The 25596-nt window shown below is 38.3% G+C and overlaps 1 protein-coding gene across 3 annotated transcripts; it reads left to right on the forward strand.

Moving 5' to 3' along the window:
• The first annotated feature begins 157 nt into the window (after positions 1–157).
• Positions 158–25219, forward strand: CARNMT1 (carnosine N-methyltransferase 1). Of its 3 annotated transcripts, XM_064439528.1 has the most exons (9): positions 158–607; positions 3803–3998; positions 4976–5139; positions 12211–12351; positions 16860–17038; positions 19861–19929; positions 20545–20658; positions 22158–22261; positions 22545–25219. In XM_064439528.1, exons 1-9 carry the CDS (start codon positions 258–260, stop codon positions 22650–22652), a joined length of 1425 nt encoding a protein of 474 aa, XP_064295598.1. In that variant the 5' UTR covers positions 158–257; the 3' UTR covers positions 22653–25219. The 3 variants fall into 3 exon arrangements, with proteins under 3 accessions (XP_064295598.1, XP_064295599.1, XP_064295600.1); XM_064439529.1 differs by lacking the exon at positions 19861–19929; XM_064439530.1 differs by lacking the exons at positions 19861–19929; positions 20545–20658.
• Positions 25220–25596: the final 377 nt, after the last annotated feature.

Here is a 25596-nt window from a genome sequence, read left to right on the forward strand (position 1 = left end):
ATCGTTCACCTGCCCACCCTGTCCGTACAGAAACACCTCGGCACCCCCCGCCCCCGCCGGGAGTGCGCATGCGTCTGCCGCCGCTTCCCCTCTTTTCGCGAGACTTCCCGTCTCCCCGGCGAGCCGCCAAACACGGCCCCTCTCTCTCCTCCTACCCCGCCCCACCTCCCCGGAAGTGAGTGAGGAGGGAGGGGCGGGTGTGTGCGGGCCGGGCGCGGCTTGTTGGCGGCGGGTTGTCGGCCGCGGCCGTTGGGGAGATGTCGGCCACGTGCGCCGTGTCCCGTAAGGCGCAACCGCCGACGCTGCCGCCGCCACCTCCACCTCCCCCGGGCGAGCGGGACCCGCCGGCCAAGGCGATGCGTAGGGGGCTGCGGCGGGGCCACGAGGAGGAGCGGGAGCAGCTGCCGTGGCCGGGAGAGAGCGCGGGTGGCGAGATCGAGGCGGCGGCGGCCTCGCTGAGCCAGGAGCGGCGGAGGCGGCAGCCGCAGGAGCCCAGGGCGCTGGCGCCGGCGGCGGGCAGGGCAGCCAGGGTGGAGGAGGAGGCGGAGGAGGAGCGGATGGAACGGGAGCATTTCCGGAGGATCATCAACGCCTTCCGATACTACGGGTAACCGGGCCCTGCCCCTCTGCGGTAGTAGTCTAAGTGGTGTTTTCATATAAAATGTCGGGAAAGGATCTCTGCCCGCCTTTCGTTTCTGGGTACACAAAGTTGTTGTCAGCTAGGAAGCATAAAAGAAAAAAAACCCAACATCTCTAAGTACGACGCACCTGAAAAGTATGTAAAAGGTCTCTTTTTTTTACAAGATAAAGTGCTTTAAGACGCTGCAGAGTGCTCAAAACAATAGTAGCTCCTGCTGGCGAAGACATGCAAACGGTGTTTCCATTATTGGGGAAATTTTTGAAAGATGTGTTAATTTGCACAAGAGACAAGACCTGTTGGTAGGGCTAGTGGGTGCCATTTTGTTATAACTTCAGTTTTCTACACATTTGTGAGTCAGAAAAGGGCTTAATGGCCCCATAGGGACGAGATAAAGGGTGGGGGGAGGGCCGGCCTTATCGAATGGTCGACTTCTGTTGAAGAATCACTGAATCCACTGAATGGAAGAGGAAATAAAAGTTACTCAAGTAGCGGAGTGGGGTGGGGGTGGGTGAAAAAGTCTGGTCCTCGACAGTATTTTGGTAAACCGTCTTAACGACACTAAATTTGGGAAGCAGATTTGGGATGTAGCTGCGCTACGTATTTGTATACTTCAGCTGACAAACTCCCGTCATGTGAATCATTATTATGTGCTGCACCCTTTGCGTTAGTGTAATATAAGTGTGATTTTTACATCACAGTGAGATTTTTGGAAGGAGTGAGTGGTATTTAACTGTTTTCATAACTCGGGTTGTTTTGTTTTCCCGGACTACTATTTAAGCGGGAGGTTGGTCTAAATGACACTTCGATGTCTCTTCTAAATTGGATTCTCCAATTCAGCTTGGCCGTACCAAAGACTTTGTGTTGGTTATTACTATTAGCGCAACAGCCAACTGTAATTTAGTTATATCAGGGATGTAACTGTATCCTCAGGCCTTAGATGCAGAGAACATCTTTCTCAACCTCATGCTCAGCTGTGACTCAGGGTTGCTTTTGAATACTTCAGTTCTAGTTAACACATAACAAAAGGATATGACTTAAGTTTCCAGTACAGAAATTGGATTAAGTTACCTCTGCCTTAAAGAAATAACTCCGAATTTAAGTCAAGTTACATGTCTTGATAGTTAAAAATAATTTAATTGGAAACATCTGTACGAGTAGGGCAATAACATACTTTCAGATGAGTCCAGGTTAAAGCTCTTGTCTTCTGGAGATACATGGATTTATCATTATTTGTGTGTAGTTCTGATTTCAGTGAATTATTCATTCTGCTAGAAAGTTGCAATTCAACATGAAAGGGTGGCCCCTAATGAAATATGTGGCTCAAAGATTATTTTTCTGACAAAATTTTGAAGAAGATATTCAGCTAAGATGATCTGCTTTATGTAGAGGATCAGTTTATTTTTCTTATTGTTCCTTCTCTGTTTTTTGTTCTTAAATTCCATTTTAAACCAGTGTAGCTGTTGCAGTGAACATGCCCTTCTTAGTGGCACGTATGTAATACTGGAGATATTAACCGGTCAAATTTCTAGACTGAGGTTGATGTCCTGTAAAAAAATAAATTTTCCACTAAGTAATAGCAATGGATCATGTGAGCTTTGCAAAACAGAATTGGGTGGACAGAGGAGGGAACTGAGAGGTAGGGGAGCATTTGTTTTGAGACTCTATCCTTGAAAAAGAACTGAGAGAATGATGAAAGGGAACATGCTGCCTTAGAAGCTGCTGTAAGCTGAGTGATAAAGTAGGAACCCGAGGACAACTAATTGGGAGATTTTATGCATGTTTAAAACGAAGTGTTCACTAAGGTGGACTGTCCTCATTATAATACTAAAAATCATGCCCACAGATCAGAAATCCCCCTGCTCAAATAAGCCCCTTGCTGTCTGAGAATGTGTAGCAAATTTAAAGGGAGCTGTACCTTTAAGATGAAGTAAGAAAGATCAGCTGAGGAGTGTGAGTATTGGCTGTTACTGATACATTTAACTGTATAAATAGCTTGTAATTTCTTGGTGCTGTGTGCTGGCTTTGTGGAGTTACCACCTAGCACCCACCCACCTTTGTGCAAATATGTGCTCTATGTGTATTTTGGCATTTTGCGCGCTGGGTGAATGAACCCACTTTTCGGAAAACAAGGTTGCAGCTAAAATGGCAGCAATTGCACCTTACTCTGTCTGATGGCTGGTTGTCAACTCTGTGCTGTTTCATGCTGACAAAAGAGTTTGAGAAGCTGTGGTAGGACTTGACCTGATAAAATGATTCATAGCTGCCAAAAGGGGCAGTATTCCTTATCTGGGCTTTATGACCTTGTGACTGTGCTGAGCCAACTTGACTTGCTAAACTGACAGAAATCAAATCTCAAAATCTACACGGGTCTCTTCAGGGTTAGCAAGTTAAATGAGCTTTGGGGCAGGCCTGGTGAGTGCTAGGACAAGGTGGAGGGCAGAACTGTTCCGGGTGAGAAGGAGGAAGAAACACACTTCTTGGCAGTAGATTCATTCACCTTTTTCATGGAACATTTGTAGTGGGGAAATGAAGAGTTATTTTTAGCTTGGACCAGTTACACAATCAAATTCACAGTACTCATACTTGAGAGGAATATGCTGTTAAAAGGAGGTAGTTTATTAAGTTATTGGAGTTCTGTCAGCCATACTATATAGTTCAGCGGTGACTTTTACAGTTCTTTCAGAAGCAGTTGATTTTGAGGATTCATATGGCCACTCCACCTTTTGTTATTTCTGTAGCCAAAGTTTACCACACAATTCAGCTATTCATTCAATTTAGATTGGATCTGTGAGCCAATCTGGCTGGTTTTGATGGGGTTGGGGGCTGGCTGTTCATTAGATTTTGTAAATCCATGTATTAAGGTAGCGATCACCTGTGCTGGAAATGAGTGGCTGATGATGAAAATTCAAGAAGAAAACAGTAGTCCTCTTAAACTGCAACATGTTAAAAAGAGTGGTAATGTAGAAGTAGAGGTTAAAAGAAACCAGTTTGCCTAAAAAATTCTTGAAAGCATGTTCTCTAGAAAGGAATTACAAAGTCTGATCGTGTTCTGTGTCTAAAGAAATGAATAATTGCAATTGGAGTAGCTTAGAGTGAATTTAGATATTTAGAAGGAATACACACACTAAATATAATTAAGATCTTACACTTTTTGCCTTTTAGAACGAATATGCACGAACGAGTGAACAGAACAGAGAGGCAGTTTAAGTCTCTGCCAGCTAACCAACAGAGTCTTCTTCCTCAATTCCTTCCTCACCTTGACAAGATTCGGAAGTGCATTGATCATAATCAAGAGATACTACAGACCATTGTGAATGACTGCGTTCATATGTTTGAAAACAAAGAATATGGAGAAGACGTATGTTAAAAAGGACTTTTTCGTACTTCAAAATTAAATTCTGTATGCTTTGGCATTTTCTACATTGTTTTTCACACCTTTAGGCCTCCAGCTTTCTTTCCTTTTGCCTTTATTTTCACCTTTCATACTTCCTGTTTGCTTATATTTTCTCACTCTTGGCTTTCACATCTTGTAGAGACAGTGTTTAATAAAACTATTTGATGTCAGTCCTTGTAGTTGCACTTATAAAACCTAATTGTGAATCTGGAAAATTACAGTAATCATTGTAAAAGAGCAGTTTTTTCACTCCAGAATTCTAGCTCCTCCCTGGTAACATTTTAAAGTTATTTTTTCAGTTAACTATGTAGAGCGTAAATGTAATTGTCTGTCTTGCTATAGCTTATTATATGCTGTGGCTTGCTAAATCAGTTACAATTTCAGATAGGCCAAGTATTTTTAATGTTACCTATAAAAACTTTTCACTACTTACCTGCTTTTTCAGTGCAGTATCTCTATTAAAAAATTGCAGTCAGATTTAAAAGGCCAGCAGAGACAGAAACTGAAGTAGTTTTTTGGTATCTGCAGGAAGGGTACAGTAATGGGCAGCTCTAATGAGTTTCTCAGTGTTGCCTCATCAGTACCTAAAAGGATCCTCTTCTTAGGGTGAGCAGTTCAGCCTTTGCACTAGCTCAGCCGTGGTCCTTTCCTGAGTAAGGACTACCAATTGTCCTCTGCTGTGCCAGACTATGTATGGCTTTGTGATGTGGAACTTGGTCTCTTGGGTGCCGAACTGAGACCAGCAAACTCAGTTTGTTCAGGATTCTAGGCTGGATTTCAGTCATAGTCCCAGGAGAGAAAGGCAAGTGCTTTGTCAGCTGAAACTCCCAACAGCCCTTACAGCATGGCTTTTGTCTGTTTTTAGTCTTAAAAAGAAAAGTAAATTATAGATACTTGGTACATTTTCCATTAATGTTTTTTTTTCACCCCACTTTAATCAGGGAAGAGGGAAGATTACACCAGCTTCAACATTTGACATGGATAAATTAAAATCCACTTTGAAACAATTTGTGAGAGACTGGAGTGAAGAGGGAAAGCCTGAGAGAGATTCCTGCTACCAGCCAATCATTAGTGAAATTGTAAAGAACTTCCCAAAAGAAAGATGGTAATAGTGTTTAAGACTTATTTTTATGTGGGCGTACACTGATGCACAAATCTAAGAAAGTTTTTATGGAGTAATGAAATACTTGGATTTAAAAATACAGAAAGTACTGCAAATGCAGTGGAATATTTTTTTTAATCCAGAAGGTTTTTGTTTCTAATACAAGGTGTTGGAAAAGAGTGTAATCATAAACTTCACAATGGAATATGAGACAAACCAGGAATAATTATTTTTTCTTCTGCAGCTTGATATAACAGGATATCTGTTAACTTCTCAAGTAGAGACCTCAGGAGGTTGTGAAGTGAACTCAGTTGGGCTCAGTGAGGTAAAGTTTGCAGGTTAGCAGATTCTTAGAGTGTGTGTGTTGCAGATAAAAGGAAGGACCCTTGTGACAGCAGCAAGCGTGAGTATTGCCCTTCATGATGGAAGGAGGGAAGATGACTCTTAGCCTCTAGTGCAGTTTTACTGCACTAAGAATTTACCCTGCAGATACTTAATTCCAGCCTTGGTTTCAGACAGATGTTACAAGGCAAGCCTTAAAAAAGCTTTGCTGCATTTGTGATGGTAGCTTTGTGACTATGTTGGCTTGTTAACACCACCAAAACAGTAATTAGTGCAGGGTTTTTTAGGTAACTGTAAGTAGAGGTATACTGGTGGTATCTCAAAGATACTACTGCTGTAAGAATTCTGTGTTTAATGGTTTTGGCATTTAGTCAGCCTAGTCATCATAAAGTAATTCTGGTTTAAACTTAACACTCTTACGATGGGAAAAATTGTGAACCTCATACTCATAACAGGTCAGAACTTAGGTTTGGTAGAGCTGGGTGTTACTATGTGTTTTCTTTCTCAGTAGTTGCTAATAATGCACTTTCACCAATTTGAAAATACATTCCACTAGCCATCTTTTAATTTTCATTAGTAAAGACTGTTAGTGGTGGCAGACCATGGAGTGGATATGGTTGCTTGTTTTCTCTTGCCTTGTGTTAACTTATCTCAGTGTGGATACACCATTAAAGATGTTTTAACTGAAAGTGAACTTTCTGCAATGTTTTTAGTGCTAATAGTGCCCTACAAAAATGAATTAAATACTACAGGTTACATGCTATGCTTCTGATGTGCAGATCTGTAGGAAAAGTCATAGTTAGTTTTGCAAATAATCATCCTAATCTTCAAGGATCAAATCTAAATGTGAACTAAATCCTAATCTCAAATATGAACTAGCAGTTCACGTTTTGTCTGTATGCTAGCTTTTGAAGCATTTTGGTTATGGGAGAGGTAACTTACATCAAATCTTAAGAGATATGTGACTGGAGCTGGAAGTCTTGACTTTTACATTTATCATCAATGAACTTTTTCAAAACCTCCAGTTGGATTAGGAAGCAACATATGGTAACAATGGGCGAATCTGAAGTTGATAGCTTTGTGCCTCTTTACAAGGAATTCTGGTGGTGGTTGTTGTCAAAACACAAATAATAGGACAGTGCTTCTGCCCCTGTTGTGATGGCCCTGAAATACCAGTTGGGTGTTCTTGGCCTCTACAGAAATCTCAAAACTTCGCTGGATAGATCAAATATTTCTACTACAAGTTTGAGTTTTTCCAATGAAACTTTTTTGTTTGTTTATAAAATGTGTGGTACCTACATACCTATTTAGAAGTTCAATATTCACGATCATTACGGAACTGTCATAGCACTTACGTAAAACCTTTTCTCTGTTCATGTATTGTTACTTACTGTCATCAGCTCACTCTTAGTGATGGGAAGCTCTCCTAAGTAGGTGTACTCACCTCTTTGAGGCAGGAAGCAGTAGGGCCTGTTCTCTTTGTGTATTACCAGGCTTAACTGGCAATGCTACCTTTCCCTTGTGGGAGAAGTAACTTCCCTGGCAGGGCAGGCTGGCTGGTCAATCTGATTCCTTTTTTACAGTTTTGGAGGGGATCAGTTGTTTCAGTTTGGAGGGATGGCCAGGGCCTGAACTGACCATAGTGAAGTTATTCTGGCTGTCACATATAGTGGGTGCCAAGTCTGTTTCCTCTAGAGAGGACTGGCTGTGGGCGCTAATGCAGGAAGCTGGCATGTAGATGGAATCTCAAGAGTGCAGATTTTGTATTTCTTTAGAGTTCCCTTTTGTAGCACAGAATGCTGAAGTCTCCTGAGATGATGAAATGAAAGTACTGTTGGTACTGGCTGATGAAAGCAGCTCTGTCTGGATGTATTTTTCATTGAAAAAGATGCAGAAATAAATATTGTAAACTCAACACTGTCAGTATGAGTCACCTTTTACTCTTCAGTGGCTTCAGTGCAATTGTACATTCAGTTTCTAGTTCATGTTTTTTAACATTATTGATTCTGTGCATTAGAATAAAGTGAAAAAGGAATTTAATATTAGTTTTGAAACTATTGAAGTATGTTTTGCTCCATGCATACGCAGGTTGTGATGTTGCTCTTTGCAAGATTGGCCTGCACTGGTTCAGTTGGTATGCAAAGAACAGGAAAAGAAGTGATGTACTCTGTATGCTTGCCCTTCCAGGAAGCAGAAGACACATAAGCAATGGTTGAAAGCAGCTGTAAATTAGAACAGTCTTGTGAGTAGGTGCTACTGTTATCTTCTCTTTCAGTCCAGTCTTCTGACAAGACTGTCATCTAAAAATAAAAAAAAAGTCAAAAATTGTTTCTGCCTCCCATTCCTCCCTCTTCAGAAATATTTCCTTCTTTCTTCTTACCACTTTAACATAGGATCTGATAGCAGGATCAAAAGAGCAGATTTAAGTCCCATGAGATGAGGTCTTCCTGAAGAAGTGATAAATTTCCTGCATTATTCATGTTGTAATTTAACTGTGTTTCAGCTCACAGGGTATCTGTAGTGTTGTCCACATTTTGATAAAGCCATCTGAATTTCTTGGGCTTCTTTGATCTGAATGAACCACGATCACTGCTTTCTGTAGGAGGAAACAGTAAACCATAGACACATTTTTATTTCTTGATGGAATGTGTTTGTTAAAAGCATTTTTATGGGGAAACATTAAGTTGAAAGTCTAAATTAAGCATACCGATAACATTATTTTTTCCCTAATTCCCCTTTTGTTGTCTTTATTTTCTTTCACTACTATATGATCCCTTCTACTTAGGTGAAAGGATGTAAAGACTCTTGTCCAAAAGCAACCGAAGAAATAGTTAACTGTTTAGTTAATTATCATTCCATGGCCAAAAATGGAAAACTTGGGTATTTTCTCCAAAGTTTTCTTTCATTCATTAACTTGGCCTTGGGAACCACCTGTAACTTGAGATTTAAATCTGTCGTGCTGTCCAGCAATTGATTGGTGATGCTGAAGACTGTTGTTGCTGCTCTTTCATAAATGAAATATTTTTAGTTTCCTGCAGTTTCCTGCTTCTTTTCTGTAGCAATAGGTTTTAAAGCACATCCGAAGTGGGTGTTTGTCCTTCAGTGTGGGGAGGAAGACTCTAGTGATAATGCTTATCAGAGCTCAGTTATTCCAAGATACTGGCAGGACAGCCCAAAAGAAGCCATCAGTGTTTAGTTTGCTTTTTACTTATAAAACATAGCTTATTAGTACTGAGGCCGAGCTTTGCTATACTTCTTGCATGTGCTCAGTCACATTTATAGCGATACAAATTTCTGCGTTTACAAATTTTATTTGACTTTTATATAAAATACATCTGACCTTGCAGGGTTTTTTATCTTGTCAAAATTTGTGCTTAGCCTAAACTTTGCTTTAAACATTGGCTTAAATGAGAATTGGATCTGTTTCACCATCTAAATTTACAAACATTACATAGATAAGACATCAGGAAAGAAGGGGTCCCACAGCGTGATTCTATGCTGATATTCTGTGTATGGGCTGTATATTTCTTATCACTTATTATCATTAGCTAATGCTGGATTGCAGTGTTTAGTTTATGAAAATGAGGTTTGTGTTTGATCACAAACATTCATTTTTCTTTTGCTGAACTTCAGTTTACCCCTTCAGCACAATTGTTTTTTTGTTAGAGCACAATAGGCATAAAATAAGAAGCCAATATTTTTATCGTGTAATTTTTCCCATAAAAAGACACCAAGTTAAAATCTTCATTAATGGCATTAAAGTTCTAAAAGCTGAAAATATCAGACTGCAAAATGCAGTACAATAATGGCATGGTAGGTTTTAGTTGTTTCTGATATTTCTCCACTGTCTCTTTAAGAGACTGCTGCAGTTTCAATAGTTGAGCCAAACTATGCAGTACTGTGCAGCCTTCTTCCATGCTCTTTGTCCAGCATCCTCTCCCCACACCTGTCAGGTTAACAGGCCAAGGTTTCCTCCCTATTGCCCCACAGGTTTTTAATGGGTACTTACTTGTTGGATACCCATTAATGTTCCTAACCAATGCTAGATCTGTGTTATAGAAATCCTGCTGCTGCTGTCTAGTTCAAGGCTAGTTTCACTGTGGATAACCTTGGGCTATTATCAGTTAATCGGTTTGGGATTTTTTTTAAATTGTCTTTGCTACTGCTGCAGTTACATATCCACCAAAGGAAAGCAGGTTTTTCTATCCTCCTAAACTATCTTATGAGTATTTAGCCATTAAAAAGCAGCTTCTGTGCAATTAAAAATTTCTAGCTGTTCTAAGGTATGTTCTAAGGTATGGTTTCATACCTTAATTTTCTTGAAATTTGTCAGCAGGTTGTCACTAACAATTCCTTTGAAACATCTTGAAAAGGAAAAGGTGTTTGAGCATTTTTTTTATAGCAGGACACTACCAACTATCACTACTTCTTACACAGTACGCTTGCCACATAACTGATTTCTTTGATCATAGATTTTAAAATGCTCTTGAACCATTTTGGAAGGCTAGTGTCAATGCTAGTGGACCCAGATTTGATTCTCTTGTATTCATTCTGTTATCTGTGCGCTGTCTGTATGCTGAAATGAAGTTGGTAGCTAGCACCAGTCCCTAGCAAATCATATGAGGAGTATAGGTGGAAATTAAATTGCTAATAAGCTTCCACACAGACATTGATCCCTTAATAAAGGAGCAAAGGAAAGTGCAGTTAAAAGCAACTGTTTTTGAAGAGAGAATTGGGAAAATTAGTTCAAAGATACAAAAGTTTTATATTGTGGAAAAAAAAGATACAAGAAAATTGCAAGCCATTTAAAATCAACTCACTTGCCTGGTGGAGGCTTTATCTTATTTTAGGATGAATAAAAGTGCAGATTTCAAAGTGTCATTATACCTGCATAACTCCTTGTTACTAGGTTGTTTTAAGAAGTGTTTTTTCTAATAAATGTATGATAACCTTCAAAGTGGCGTAAGGCTTTTCAACCCACTAATTGTAGCGGTGTCCACACGGGGGTACAAAAATCAGTGTAGAGCTAGTCTAAATATTTTGTAAATAAAATTAAATGGTAAGGAAATGAAGGAATAGATAGGAAAACATTTGGAATAACAGTGAATAGATATAGCACAACGATTAGAAAAAGCTGTAAGACTGAGTTTTTTTCTAGCTTCTCCCATGAAGTGGACTTTCCTTTTCCTTCTGGGTCCCTATTTTCAAAAATTTTGTTTTGACCAAGTAGTTTTCCCCTAAATTAATCTTTTTTCAGTAAGTCTTCCTGGCTAGCTTTCTTTTGGCTTTCCTTGTAGAAGAGAGGTAAGGAGAACTGTTGCTTCACAGGAGTGCTCTTAAGTAATAGCAAAATTTTTACTTCTGGCTTCTTGTTTATCAGAAAACAAAGAATCTGAAAGTATAATGGCATGGAAATCAAAATTGGGAATGAGTAGAATTTTGATATTCCATTTGGGAGGCTTCACTAATTACATGATTAAGCCACAAACCAAAAGGTGCTGTTAAAGTTGCTTTCTTAGTTTGTGTGGCCTTTAGAGAAGAATTATGTTTTGTTTTTGGTTTTTTGGTTATTAGTCTTCAGAAATGTACTACCTTTCAGAATTTATATATCTCCCTCACTCATCTTTATGCTTATGCAGCATGCTAGCTGTTGTGGCATCCTGAATTTTTATGTAGTTAAAGGCTTTGCATTTACTTTCTTTCATCATATGTTCAGAAAAGCTGATTGTGGCTTACTTCATTTAGTTGTGTATAAATTGATACATGTATGTTTTGCCTTTGAAGGTGACTTGCAAAAGGGAGGGCAGTCTGAGTGTTCACACTTGTTTTTTTGGTATATGAAATTATGAAGTCTTGTTTATGATTGGGAACTGAAAAATTATTTTTTTTAGATTAAGTATCTTTTCAGTTTGGCATGGGAGTGTTCTTTGCTTTACGAGTGAAGGTTTGATTTCATAGTGATGGAAGTCTAATGGTTAGAATATGTGTATATTGCCTTTTCTACCTGAAAGGGGAGAAAAATTTCAGATTCTTAGTTCTTATATATATTAGTTGTTTAACTTGGAAGATGGGAGAGGTTTTTCTAGGTATCTCAGTAATCACACACTGCGGGATGTCTTCTGGTCGTCTTCAACTTTATGCCTAGTTACAGGAAGTGAAGGGTTCAGGAGCTGCAGTGTACTCTGATGTAGGAAATCTTACATCATTTAATGTGCTTGAGTGAAATCAGTGAACAGCATATTTAAAACCCACAGTTGCTGTGAAGGTAACTACTTCGAGGTTTTTACAGTCTGAATTGCTCATTAGCTTACACAAGTTTTGTTTGCTTTGTGTTTCTGATGTCAAAATACTTGTTTATTTGTCATGTGATATAACCAAGATGATGTCTAGAATATTTACTGGTTATCAGTGTGCCTCATAGAAAAATAAATGGTGTTTTATGGTAATGTTCTTTCTTAAGAGGTTTTTAGCTTAAAGGTAAAGTTTTCAGGAAAACAATTATTTTGTAATTATGATGATCTGTATTGTGAAATGTTCTTTTGAGTAATTTTAAATGAATTATTTTGACTGTACAATTAATCAGTCTGATCAGTTTGCATTTGAAAAGTAAAATAATAAAAAAAATACATTATAATATCTAAGTATATGGGGGGGGAAAAGTTTGACTAGCTCTCTAAGTTTTGTTAAGAGGTATCAGATAAAGACTTAACTATTATTTTTGTTCTGTTGCAGGGATTTCTCCAAAGTTAATATCCTGGTACCTGGTGCTGGGCTAGGTAGATTGGCGTGGGAAATAGCTATGCTCGGTTATGCTTGCCAAGGAAATGAATGGAGCCTCTTTATGCTCTTTTCTTCTAACTTTGTACTCAACAGGTACATAGCTTATGTTTTACTTGCTGATTGAAACCTAGGGAGGCAAAATTATCAAAGAGTAAAACCTGAATAATACTTACAAGAATAGATTTGTTAGGTCCTAATACAGGCCACACATAACCACTTTTTAGAATGCTTTAATGTAAAAAAATCAGTGGGATAAATGGGGGAAGGAAGCATTGTATCTGAGTCATTAAAATTATAGCAGGAAGCATGGCTTTTAAGTTGAGACTTAAAATCTCTAGATAGTACCACAGATGTTCTGCATAATCTTGAATAGGTTTTATGATTTATTTTACATCTGTTTCTGTAAAATGCACACCTATCTCACTGATGTCAAAATAGGGACTAGTTAATATGTGCAGGGTACTTAGCAGTGGTGATTAGTAACAGAGGAAATCTGTTAAAGTGTTACCTTCTGTACTAACATTTTAGGCACTCTTCCAACATGAAAAACAACCACCGAAGCACACTAAACTACTTCTTAAGGAAGCCCTGTCACTGAGTAACAGCTAAAATAATATAGTTAATAGTTCTACAGTTACACTGAGGTACTAAATTTGATTGTAGTAAATTTCACTGTATAGGTTTAATTTAGTGTAACATTTCTGTAATAGATATTGTCACTTGCATTGGAAGTTACTTGTTTTAATAATTAACTTGTTAGAGAGGAAAAAAGGCAGCAAATATAACTGTTCTTTTAAGAAAGAGGGTGGGAAGACTATGGGTGGGCAAGTATGAAAGAGGTCTTGGGGTGTTTTGTTTTTTGAGGGAGTTGGTACTAAGTTCAGAGAGACAGAATTTGCCAGCTCACTCATTCTTCAATCTGAAATGATATATCTTTGCTAAGAACACGTAAACTATTGCCTTGTATTCCATATTATCTTGATATTTTGGACCCTGTTTGTAGGCTGATTGCACACAGCAGACTGTGATGATCTTAAATCTGTTACAGCTTGCTGTTCAAAAACAATAAGGGGAAAACACTATTTATTGTGGCTGCTAAATGTCTGCTTAAGCAGTAGTGGTCAATGCGATGAAAATATATATCTGCTAGACTTTTATTTGTTCTTTTATTACATTCTTGAATGACTCTTATCTGGTGGTGAAATGCAATATTAGAGCTGAGCTGGTCTAAAGCCTTGCAGCTACTGAAACAAGGTCACATTCTTCTTGTCCTTACTGCTCTGCTGGCTCTTATGCTCTTTGGAACTTTTGAAATTATTCAAAGCAGCATAAAAGCATTTATTTCCCATCTTTTGGGAGCACTGATCAGCTGTCATAGTGGTTCAAATCTGAAAGTTAACTTCACCCCTAATTACCTCTGATAACATGGGTTTTGTCTTCCTTATATAATGAGTCTTTGGCCTATACATGGAATTCTGAAGATCCATGCTAAGCTTACGATAGTAATAATTCTTAGCTTGTAATGCTCATATGGTGTTTCCTATTTGTATCAGATGTCTAGCAAAGAGGTGCATATGCATTAGACTTACTAACAGTATTCGATTTTAGACAGCAAAGTTGGGCGTTGTCAGCTGCTGTGATCTCCATCTTTGCTGTGCAAGTTAGCAGTCACAAGTTTCCTTGCTAGCATGGAAGAGAATACCACTAACCTGACTCTGAATCTCAGTTCAGTTGAAATCCAAGCATTACTTTCTGTCAGATCTAATTGTGGGCTTGGAATGCCTACTAAGAAGGTCTGAGGGACTTCGGGGATCTTTCATTTTAGTCTTAAGTGGCTGTTCCCAGTTAGCCTTCTAAAAGGGATGTGTTTGCCTTCCTGGAACTGGAAGAAACAGCAATGATCAGTATCAGCTGAAGATATCAGTTAAGGTATGGGACATTGTGCTGCTTCTGGTATGGGTAAATTTCTTGTTGCTGGAGTATTTTCTAGTGATTAGATGAGTTCTGGGTATAATGACAGGTGGCAGAGGTGATCATTGGTGATGTAAAGACACGCTTCATTTCTTACATGTTTTGGAAGAGCAAAAACTGAATAGCATAAGGTGTTTTCCTGCCTTCGGAAAGCATACTAAAATTTTCAGGCAACCTAGAGCACATGACACACCTTACTTCCCTTTGACATCTGACAGGAGGGGAGACAACACTGGAGTGTTTTAACTATGTGGAGGAGGCAGGAGCACCTGTTTGCTGACTTGCTGTTTCCTGCAGCTGGAGATTCAGAGCACAGGGGAGGTAGCCTTGGTCTGATAGCCCTTCAGTAACAGTAGTCCCACTTACACATATTTGAGAAGGTTCAGTTGAAGTAATATAAAATTGCTTTGTACCCAAGTCAGAGTAGGGTTAGTTAAAAAAATGTTTAATTAATACCAGTAGAATTCATGCTAATAATTGGCTAATCTTTAATTTTAGATAAATCTTCATACTTTGAGGAGGCTGCTTAATTTTATTTGTTGCATGAATGCCTTGAGGATGAAAACAATTAAGCATTTTATCATTAAATTGGTGGTCAGAAGTAAGATTTGACCTACTCATCTTCTCCAGAATCATCTCTTTGACTCACTGTTGAACAGTAAATGTCCTGCCTCTATGGAAAAAAGTGAAGTGCATCACACTTAAAGATGTTACAGTTTTATAACCTAACTTACATGATACCTCTTTTGTTGGAAGGATGGAATTGTAAAGGACTGAAGTACTTAGTTTTGAAGTATAAATTACTGAATCTGGAAGGGGAGGTTTTCAAGCTTGATTATGGAGGAGGATTGGTCTTTTATATTAAATTGGGAATTCCTTTTGGAACTTTTCAAAAGCCAACATGAATATACTTTGTACTGGAAAAAAAATACAGGGAGGTGTATGTTCCCTTATAGCTCAGAAAAAAAATCTAATCTACTCAGTTGTCTTATTTACTTTACCTTGCTTTTGGAGAAATCTTCATTGTTAACGAAAAATATTCTGAGGATAATACAAATAGGGAGCATATGGAGAACCATAGAATCATTAAGGTTGGAAAAGACCTCTAGGATCATCAAACCTCGCCCGATGCAGCTTGAGGCCTTTTCCTCCCATCCTATGGTTAGTAACTTGGGAGAAGAGCCCAACACCCACCTTGCTACAACCTCCTTTCAGCTGGTTGTAGAGAGTGATAAGGTCTCCCCTCAGCCTCCTCTTCTCCAGGCTACACAACCCCAGTTCCCTCAGCTGCTCTTCGTAAGACTTGTGCTCCAGACACTTCGCCAGCTTAGTTGGTTAACACAACTTTTGTTGGCCAATATGGGGGTTTCTTGGTGTGGGATTTTTTGTTGTTGTGGTGTTTTTTTTGGTTTGTGGTTTCTTCTGTTTGTGTTTTTTTTTGTACAACCAAAATAGAAATGCCTTCCTCAATGAAAATAATGCTTATGTTTTTATGCCTTTTTCTCTGCTATTTTTTCTTTGACTGCATTTATCTGATATTTATTCATTATATATGGAGACAGTTAATGAGCACAGTGTAGTGCTGCTCTAATACATGTTGTTTTTTTATTTCTTCACTGGTAAAATGGAATACAAATATGACATGAAGAAGGTAAACAAATGTTATTTCAATGACTCTTACCACAGATGTTTTCTATCCACCAGTCAAGAGTGCGCTTTCTGTAACCTGGTAGACTGCTTGCAGTTTATTAAGTGTTTGATGATACATGTCTTATAGGACAGATGTGTTCTTTGTTGTCTCTGAAAGACAGTGGCTTCATTTTTTAATTACAAACTGATTTTATAGGACTGTGGGAAAAGCTGCTTTTTATACTTTAATGGTTTTTTAATAACTTTTAAAACTAAGTTGACTTAGTTGATCATGTCAACCCACAGATTTTATTTTACAAAGACATGTTCACTTAGCATAATTGCAACACTCCAGATGTTACTAACTTAAAATAACATCTAGTGCAAAGCTACTACGGTTTGCAAAATGGATTTTATTTATTTTTTTAAATCTAAAAGCATCCTTTCAGTTAGCATCTGAAAAATGCTTTTGTTCTGCTGTGCTTCAAAACACCTGTGATTATGGTTCAGAAAAGACAGAAGAACCTAGAATGAGAACAAATCTCTCCAATAAAATTCATGGAGCTATGTTACTCTTTTTTTTTTTTAATAGAAAAAAATATGACCCAGAAAAGCTTAGCCTTTCTTCTGAATGTACTAAAACAAAATTTCATTTATCTTAAAAAATAATCTTGTGCATTTTCTCCTATGTGGAGAAATAAGTTGGGGGAAATGGTAAAAAGTAGGAAAAACAAATTTTAACATTAAAAAGGAAGTTATTTTGTGGTGATAATTTGTGTGTCAGTAAAACTGTTTTTTTTTCATCAGTTTATAAACAGATGGGCCGTCTGAAGTGTTATGAACTAGATAAAAGTCCTTTAGAAAACCTGTGGCTTTTGCAAGAACTTTATCAACAAAACAATGGATTTTGGTGAAAGTCTGACTCTACATTTCTAGATAATAGAAATTATTGAATTATTGATTAGTTGAAACTGACTTGTGCTGATTTCTGTATTTTGCAGATGCTCTGAAATTAACTCATGTAAGCTTTATCCCTGGATTCATCAGTTCAGCAATAACAGAAGATCTGCTGATCAGATACGTCCAATTTATTTCCCTGATGTTGATCCTCACAGTCTTCCTTCTGGTTCAAACTTCTCTATGACAGCAGGGGATTTTCAAGAAATTTATTCCGAGTGCAGTGAGTAAATGTAAACTTCTAAGGTATCCATGTAACCGTATTTTCAGAGTATTTGTTATGGGACAGTTAATGATTATAAATAGAGGGCAACTGTACCTACAAGCATTGAGTAGAAAGTGCTAACTGTAGCAAGTTTTTCTGATTCCAAATCAGCTTTGCTATTCTTAGTTATAAAAAAATACGGACACCTCCTTGCCTAACAGACCTTTGTTGCAGTAGTCTCTTTCAGAATAAGACAGCATAATAGTATTATGGAAAGGTTTACTTGATTTAGAAAAATGATGTTACAAAGGGAACAATGTAAATTGTCACTTCTTTAGTGTAAAAAAAAAAAAGAAATGTGACTGGGATACACTTATTGACTGTCAATAGTAAATATTTCAGGCGCATGTTGTGGGGATGATAATTATTAGAGAATGAGACTTCTCTCAGTACAAATAACCTTTTTTCTTGTGATATCAGGTCAGTTGTGCTGTCCTTATTGCAGCTATGACTAATGTTTTATGACTAATGTAATATTGAATTAACCTGCAGAAGACTATCTTTAATGCCTACTATACCAATTACATATTTTGGATTTGATCAAGGGTAGCATTTACCCAGTTCTTTTATATATAGTCTTAACAGGTAACAAAAGAAGAGTACAGAGACCTTGTTAGGTCTTGCAGGGAGAAAATTAGGCAAGCAAAAGCCCAGATAGAACTCAACCTGGCTACTGCTGTAAGGGATAACAAAAAATGTTTTTACAAATATCAACAACAAAAAGAGAATAAAAAAGAATCTCCATCTTCTATTGGACATGGAGGGGAACACTGCAACTGAGGATGAGGAAAAGCCTGAGGTACTAAATGCCTTCTTTGCCTCAGTCTTTAATAGTTAGACCAGTTATCCCCAGGGTATTCAGCCCCCTGAGCTGAAAGGCAGGGATGGCTTGCAGAATAAACCCCCCATATCCGGGAGGAAGCAGTTTACAACCTGCTGCTCCACCTGGACACTCACAAGTCTATGGGGCCAGATGGGATACACCCAAGGGTACTGAGGGAGCTGGCAGAGGAGCTTGCCAAGCCACTCTCCATCATTTATCAGCAGTTCTGGTTAACAGGGGAGGTCCCAGATGACTGGAGGCTTGCCAGTGTGACACCTGTCTACAAGAAGGGCCAGAAGGAGGATCTGGGGAACTACAGGCCTGTCAGCCTGATCTTGGTACCGGGGAAGGTTATGGAGTGGTTCATCTTGAGTGAGCTCACCAAGAATGTGCAGGACAACCAGGGGATCAGGCCCAGCCAGCATGGCTTCATGAAAGGCAGGTCCTGCCTGACCAACCTGATCTCTTTCTATGACAGGGTGACTTGCCTAGTGAATGAGGGAAAGGCTGTGGATGTTGTCTACCTGGACTTTAGCAAAGCCTTTAACACTGTCTCAGTATCTTCCTAGACAAGCTGGCAGCTCATTGCTTGGGTGGGTGTATTCTTCACTGGGTAAAAAACTGGCTGGATGGCTGAGCTCAGAGAGTTGTGAACAGAGCTAAATCCAGTTGGTGACCGGTCCCAGGTGGTGTTTCCCAGGGCTCAGTGTTGGGGCCAGTCTTGTTTAATATCATTATCAATGATCTGGATGAGGGGATTGAGTGCACCCTTAGTAAGTTTGCAGGTGACACTAAGTTGGGTGGGAGTGTTGATCTGCTCAAGGGTAGGAAGGCTTTACAGAGGGACCTGGACAGGCTGCATTGATGGGCTGAGGCCAATTGTATGAGGTTTAACAAGGCCAAGTGCCTGGTCCTGCACTTGGGTCACAACAGCCCTATGCAACACTACAGGCTTGGGGAAGAGTGGTTGGAAAGCTGCCTGGTGGAGAAGGACCTGGGGTTACCGGTTAACAGCTGGCTGAATATGAGCCAGCAGTGTGCCCAGGTGGCCAACAAGGCCAACAGCATCCTGGCTTGTATCAGGAATAGTGTGGCCAGCAAGAATAGGGAAGTGATGGTGCCCCTGTACTCAGCACTGGTGAGGCCGCACCTCAAACACTGTGTTCAGTTTTGGGCTGCTCAGTACAAGAAAGACATTGAGGTGCTGGAGCATGTCATGAGAAGGGTAACGAAGCTGGTGAAGGGTCTAGAGAGCAAGTCCTATGAGGAGAGGTTGAGGGAACTGGGGTTGTTTAGCGTGGAGAAGAGGAGGCTGAGGGGAGACCTTATCACTCTCTACAACCAGCTGAAAGGAGGTTGTAGCAAAGGTGGGTTTTGGTCTCTTCTCCCAGGTCACCAGTGATAGAACGAGAGGAAACGGTGTCAAGCTGCATTGGGCGAGGTTTAGATTGGATATTAGGAAAAACTGTCTTTACTGAAAGAGTGGTCAGGCGTTGGAACAGGCTGCCCAGATTGGTGGTAGAGTTGCCATTCCTGGAGGTATTTAAAAGACGTGTAGAAGTGGCAGTTCAGGGTGTGGTTTAAGAGGCCTGGTGGTGCTGGGTTGTTGGTTGGGCTTGATGATCCTAGAGGTCTTTTCCAACCTTAATGATTCTATTATTCTAATACTCTAGTATGTGCCTATTTAAATTCACTATTTTTTTTTCCCTTATACAGGACTGGATTATCACCTCAGATATCTATTTTTTGTTTCCACCTTTCTGTCCCTATGAGACCCATATAAATTTTTCACCAGGACCACATAGCTATTGATCTGCTGTTTATTGTGCAGCTAGACTTCTAGATGTTTTCTTGTAGGAGCCTTTCTTATAGTTGCTTAACTTTTCCAAAGGTTCTGTCTTATATTAGAACAGCTGATACTGGCATAAATTGAGACTTCTAATTTTTTTTGTTTCAGAACTTAAAAACTTTTGCAATTTCATGGATACATGTTTAGAGAAAAACAGGAAGAGTCATGCTTTAAAAGGTAGACTTTGAAAGATCCTGTTTGTTAAATTCACTAGTGAAAAACAGCTTGAGAAATACGCAGATACTGCGTAAAATGTTTTAAAGCTTATTTGATTTATGAAAGTAGACTTCAGTGTACAGGCTTCTATTGTTCTAGATATTAACTAGAGAGGCCCAAATTAACTGGCTATTTTTGCCGTTGTATTTCTAAAAGTTGTGGTAATGAAATTCATAGGACAGGTGAGTAATAGCACACTTGGGCCTTCATTTATATGAAATGTTAAAATATTTACATTTCACAGTATATAATACATTATATAAAAGGAGATATATTTATAAGTGAGCAATTTTATAAAATGCATAAATACTAAATATGTATCATTTTAGAGTGTGTATATGTGTATATCACATATACTCATATATATAGCTATATAGATCACACAAACCTCAACTTAACTATTGGTAATATAAATCTAAATGTTTTATTTACTTGTAAACAAAATGAAGAGCATTCAGTTGTTGTTAGTTGAAGGTAGTGCTGAGTGTATAAACAAATACTGGGGTTAAATGAGGAACTTTTATGGGGATAGAAACGTTGAAACTAATGTCTATATAATTTGCTCTTTTTATGCAGATACATGGGACTGCATAGCAACTTGCTTTTTCATAGATACAGCACATAACGTTATTGATTACATTGATACTATATGGAAAATACTAAAGCCTGGAGGAATATGGATAAATGTAGGCAAGTGTGACCAACCTCTATTCCTGCTAGCCCTGCTAGTTATGTTTGACCACGTAACAGGGTCTGTACTTGAAAATTATTGGGGGGATGAATGTGTCTGAGCTGAAAACTCTTTAGAGCTAGAAACATCTAGGGCTTGGAAATTATCTCAGATTTGTCCACAATATGTCCAGATGTTTGCTAGTTACAATCACATCAACACTACATAATTTTTAAATACAGAGGTAAATCCTACCAGTGGCAGGTTTTGCGTTCATGCATCAAATGCTTGTTATTTGACATATATGTGTCCTGTATTCTTTTTTGTTATTTTTCTAAGGAAATAGAATTTGTTCTGTGTGTAAATATACCCTTGCATTTTTTTTCTTAATCTATTGTCTCATTTCTACTGTGCTACTAAGCAGAAGTTTTGGAAATGAGGTTTATGTATGCTTTTAACAGGTTCGCAAGATTCCTATGCACAAAGTTCACCCAACACACAATATTTTAAAAACACAACAGTATTTATTGCTCTATTATAGCCTGGCATAAGCAGTTACTAGCGTATTGCTCTATTATAGCCTGGCATAAGCAGTTACTAGCGTATTGTTTTCCCTTTATGAGAGCCTTACCAGCCTGATGACGCCCGAGACACTGCTGAGCATGAGGGTGACCATTAGTGTGGTCATCACAGAGAAGGGAGGTAGGTGCAGCACCTTCAGAGCGTCCCCTGTGGTTTGCAGAGCGTGCTCTGTGTCTTCTCTCTCCAATTTGAACCATGCTTTTTTTTATACCCTCAGCAGATTCAGTGGAAAAGTACTGACTAGATCTTGCAGCATGCGTGGCTGGCGCATGCAACAAGGCCTGCCAGGTGTGTGCTCTGCCGGCTAACAGCAGCTCCCAGCTTGCAACAATATATTGTTCAATAACAATCCTCCCAGTTCCCTTCTTCAAGGTTGCATTCTCACAGCTGTGTTCAGCTTGTAACTTTTCTGTAGCGGCCCTACACATACCATCCAAAATCCCTCACACAAATCTTTAGCTCAAAAGAAGAGAGACTTAAGTCTCCCATTGTGAAGGAATGGTGGACAAAACTCAGGAGTTAAACATTTTATATAGTAGAAACCGGTCAGTCACTGGTCAGTTAGTCACTACACCAGTCCTGGCCAGTCACAGAGTACAAGCAGAGCCCCAGGGCAGACTACAGCATGTCCTGCCTTCTGTTCTATAGAGACAGCAGTGATGCTAGACTGAAGAAATGTTAAGATACAGAAAACACAATCTGGTAGGACATAAGACTTCATTGTTGGAAAAGCAGCTGAAGTAAATTGTTTTCATTCTGCATTGATTCTGAAATTTGTTATAAAAGTCATACTCGAGTGATAGAATTAGTTCTTTTGTTTGTATTTGAACATGTGAATCTGGATGTAGGCATTCTTTGCACTTTCAGTATGTGCTTTTGATTTTTAAAACATTTTTGTGTTTTTAATAGCCATTTCTGTTGCATCTTTGTGCTCTAGGTCCTCTTCTCTACCACTTTGAAAATTTGGGAAATGAACTTTCTATAGAATTAAGCTATGAGGATATAAAAAATGTTATACTGCAATATGGATTCCATATAGAGGTAAGAAGGTGCTGTAGTTTGCTCTGAGTAGTGTTGGTATAAACCAGACAAACTCCTTTGAGTAAACCTTTACCTTAAATTTAGTTCAACATAATGGCATACATAATAACTTCTCAGAGAATCAAATGTTTGTGTGTTGCAAATTATTTGCTTTCCCACTTTTAAAAAGAGTGTATAGATGGGCCTTGAAATCTAGTAAGTATATCACAACCTTTTTCTTAAGAGAAACTTGTATAGTTCTTGTAGAAAAGGTGTTTTGAAAACTGCTGCTTTTTTTTTTCAGGTGGAGAAAGAATCTGTACTGTCAACTTACACTGTGAATGAACTCTCCATGATGAAATACTACTATGAATGTGTGTTATTTGTGGTGAGAAAACCAGAAGTTGCCTGAATAGGTTAATCAGAAAAAAAGGTTGGCTCAAAAGCTAGAAATAAGAATGAAATGGACTGGGTGATGTCTGGACACAACCTCAAATCAGTGGTGCCTTCTTATTCGTAATAGGATTTAGATAGTGTCTATTTTCTTAATATCTCTATTGCTATCCAGACATGTACTATGCCATGTGTATTTGTAATATATTAAAATGGAGGAGGAAATGTTCACATACACTGTCTTTGGGCTTTGGAATGCATTAAAAATACAAGCAAAAATGTTTTCTTGAAACAAAAAAATGTTTGCCATAACCAGGCTAATTCTCCGCATATACTGTTCATCTTTCATAGATTTATAATTTTCTTTTTTCTACTTCCTGACGTTAGGAATGCATAGCTGCTTAGTGTACTAGTTGTGACACATCTAGAGAAGTATTTCCAAACAAATTATGACATCTGAAATAGCTGGAAAGTGATAAAATTATTATTGGTAGATAAAATAGCCATCAGCACTGTTACAGCGTTTTCTGTGGAACTGAAACAAAGTAAATTATTATACAAATTCTAATCTTTGTACTGCTGTTAGCAATTTAATCAAAACACAGAACCTATAGGCTATTTGAAATACTATGTGAAAGCTGAGGGAAGAAGAATCAGCATGTCACAGAGAAGCAGTATGTTAACCTCAGTTCAGGAGTAACACCAATTATGTTTATGAAACAAATATTAGATGCTTTGATGTCTTAAAATATATTTATTTTGAGTGTCCTACTTACTGCTTAAGCTAAAAGAGTGAGGCAGTGGGTTGTTTTTGGTTCAACATAATTAACAGACAGTCATGTTATACCTTGAGCTCTTTCTTTTTTTAAAGTTGATAACGTAGCTGATTTATCAATGAACCAGAAAAACCTGTTTCTCAAAGGGGAAAAGTTACGTGGAAATAATATGCACTCTAACCTCATTATCTTTACCTGAGTCAGCATATGCAGGCCAATTTTTAGATGATTTGCTTCCATCTTCAGGCACTTTACCCTTGTGACAGTGACTTCTTGGTTCCTTATCCTAATGTTTTTGTGTTTTTTTTCCTGGCAGGTGTGGCTTATGTGAATATTTAATCTATAATCTGTGGTACTATACAAGAGGCTGAGTCTTCTGTCACTTAGAAATGATGTCCATGAGAAAACAATAATTAATAATTGCTGTACTGAGAGGAGGTGTCATGTTAGCCTTTTCGTTTTCTTAATATATTGGTTACCTTAAGTACCATTTTCATGCATTTTCAGAAATGTCTTTAAAATATAAAAACATGATAAGGAATCAAGGGTTGGTTTTCATATTTCTTCATAATGGCACTGGACAATAGCTTGTTGTTTCCCATTATTTCTAGTCCCTTTTCTCATGGTGATGTCCTAATAATATCATTTTAATAGATCTGTTACTGGCTTTTGGATTTTTCCCATTAAGGCTGGAAATTTGTGCCTTTGTTTCTAAATTGAAAGTCTGCAAAGAGGGAAACAACAATTTTTTTTTAATAGTTTCAGCACTGCATAGGAGAGCACATACCTGGGTATGTTCAGTACTGTGCCCCTTCGTCTCAGAATCCTTATTGAGAATAAAGGCTGCAGAAGTCTGCAGAAGTTTCAGTTAGAGCTTTGCTTAAACTAGTCTTATTTGAACTCTCTTCTTCCTCAAAGTGCATCAGCAATATTTAACTCCACAAATGAATTGTCAAAGTTCTACCCTGCTCCAAGAAAAGTGTGTTTAAAGTTGAAACACTGCCATTGCAACAAGTAGATGAAACATAAAACCCCTTGCACTCCTAAAAGTAATAAATTTGTTTTAATTTCCTTATTGTACTATTCACATTTTTTTGAGGGACTTCGTGATTCTTTGCTGTCATTCTGCTTTTTTTTCCTTAGGTAGAATATGATTAGTGTTTTACTTGATTTTCCAGCTCCTTGAAATAAGATGAGGTTAGGTGACTGTTGATTATGCCATTGCTGAGTAGTATGTATATCTGTAATACTGCCTAATTTCTGCTTCCTACCGAGTCTGTAGTTACACTTGAAATGTGATCTTGTTTTTCACAAATAGGAAATCGGGTGCTTGCATTCTGGTTGAATGTCAGTATCATTTGTTCTGGTGGTTTTGTTGTTTGTCACCCAGTGTTGTTGTAAGTGCCCTTTTCGTGTGTTTTTGGAAAATTTTGTTTTTATTTACTTACAACAAGTATATAGTGATGTGCTTCTGTTTCTAATCTGGAAAATGCCAGTTTTCCCCAATGTTTTCCTTCAAGTTATAACAGTTGCATTAAGAGCTGGAAGCAGAATGATCTTGTGAACCGGTTATATGAGTTAGTTACACCTGCAGTCCTATTGGATTCCTTAAAATTAATCACTTCTATTTTTATGCACAGGGATAATTGTATTACTGAATGTGATCCCATTGTTTTTAGTTGTATACGGGGATGGGGGTAGAATGCTTAAACTGTTTATAAACTGAAGCCAAGGCCATTTAATTCAGGTTGCTGTTAAACTGTAGGTGGTATTGGATATAAAATAAAATGCTGTGTAATCTTTGGTGTAATACTTCTTTATATGGAGTAAGTTTGACAAATGTGAAGTGTCTGTATTGTATATGTAGTACTCTTTGAAATCAGTTATGAAGGTTTTGGGAAGTTCTAAGTCTCTGCCTGAGCTTCCCACTATTTATTGAACATACACAGATTTATACATGTTCCTTTTCCAGGTTAAATATAGGTGGCCCTGTTCACTGTGGTGAAGACAGTGATAATTGTCTTTTTAGCACTCAAGTGTAATAGACTTGATTTTTCTCAAGTATTAAAGTTTGCATCTGGCTTGATGTCGATCATGGTGCATTTTATCCTTTACTGCAAGCCAAGGTTTCATTTTGGGCTGGTGGTTTTTTTTGTTCGTGCCGCCATGACACTCGGTAATTCCTGT

This window comes from Phalacrocorax carbo, chromosome Z (assembly GCF_963921805.1).
Source record: "Phalacrocorax carbo chromosome Z, bPhaCar2.1, whole genome shotgun sequence".
Lineage (NCBI taxonomy): Eukaryota > Metazoa > Chordata > Aves > Suliformes > Phalacrocoracidae > Phalacrocorax > Phalacrocorax carbo.

What these genes read in the sequence shown, in the direction of transcription:
- CARNMT1 (XM_064439528.1), top strand. Translation starts at nt 258, where the DNA reads ATGTCGGCCACGTGCGCCGTGTCCCGTAAGGCGCAACCGCCGACGCTG. An exon ending in AACTTCCCAAAAGAAAGATG is followed by an intron (nt 5,140 to 12,210) that starts GTAATAGTGTTT and finishes GTTCTGTTGCAG; the next exon opens with GGATTTCTCCAAAGTTAATA. An exon ending in AATATGGATTCCATATAGAG is followed by an intron (nt 22,262 to 22,544) that starts GTAAGAAGGTGC and finishes TTTTTTTTTCAG; the next exon opens with GTGGAGAAAGAATCTGTACT.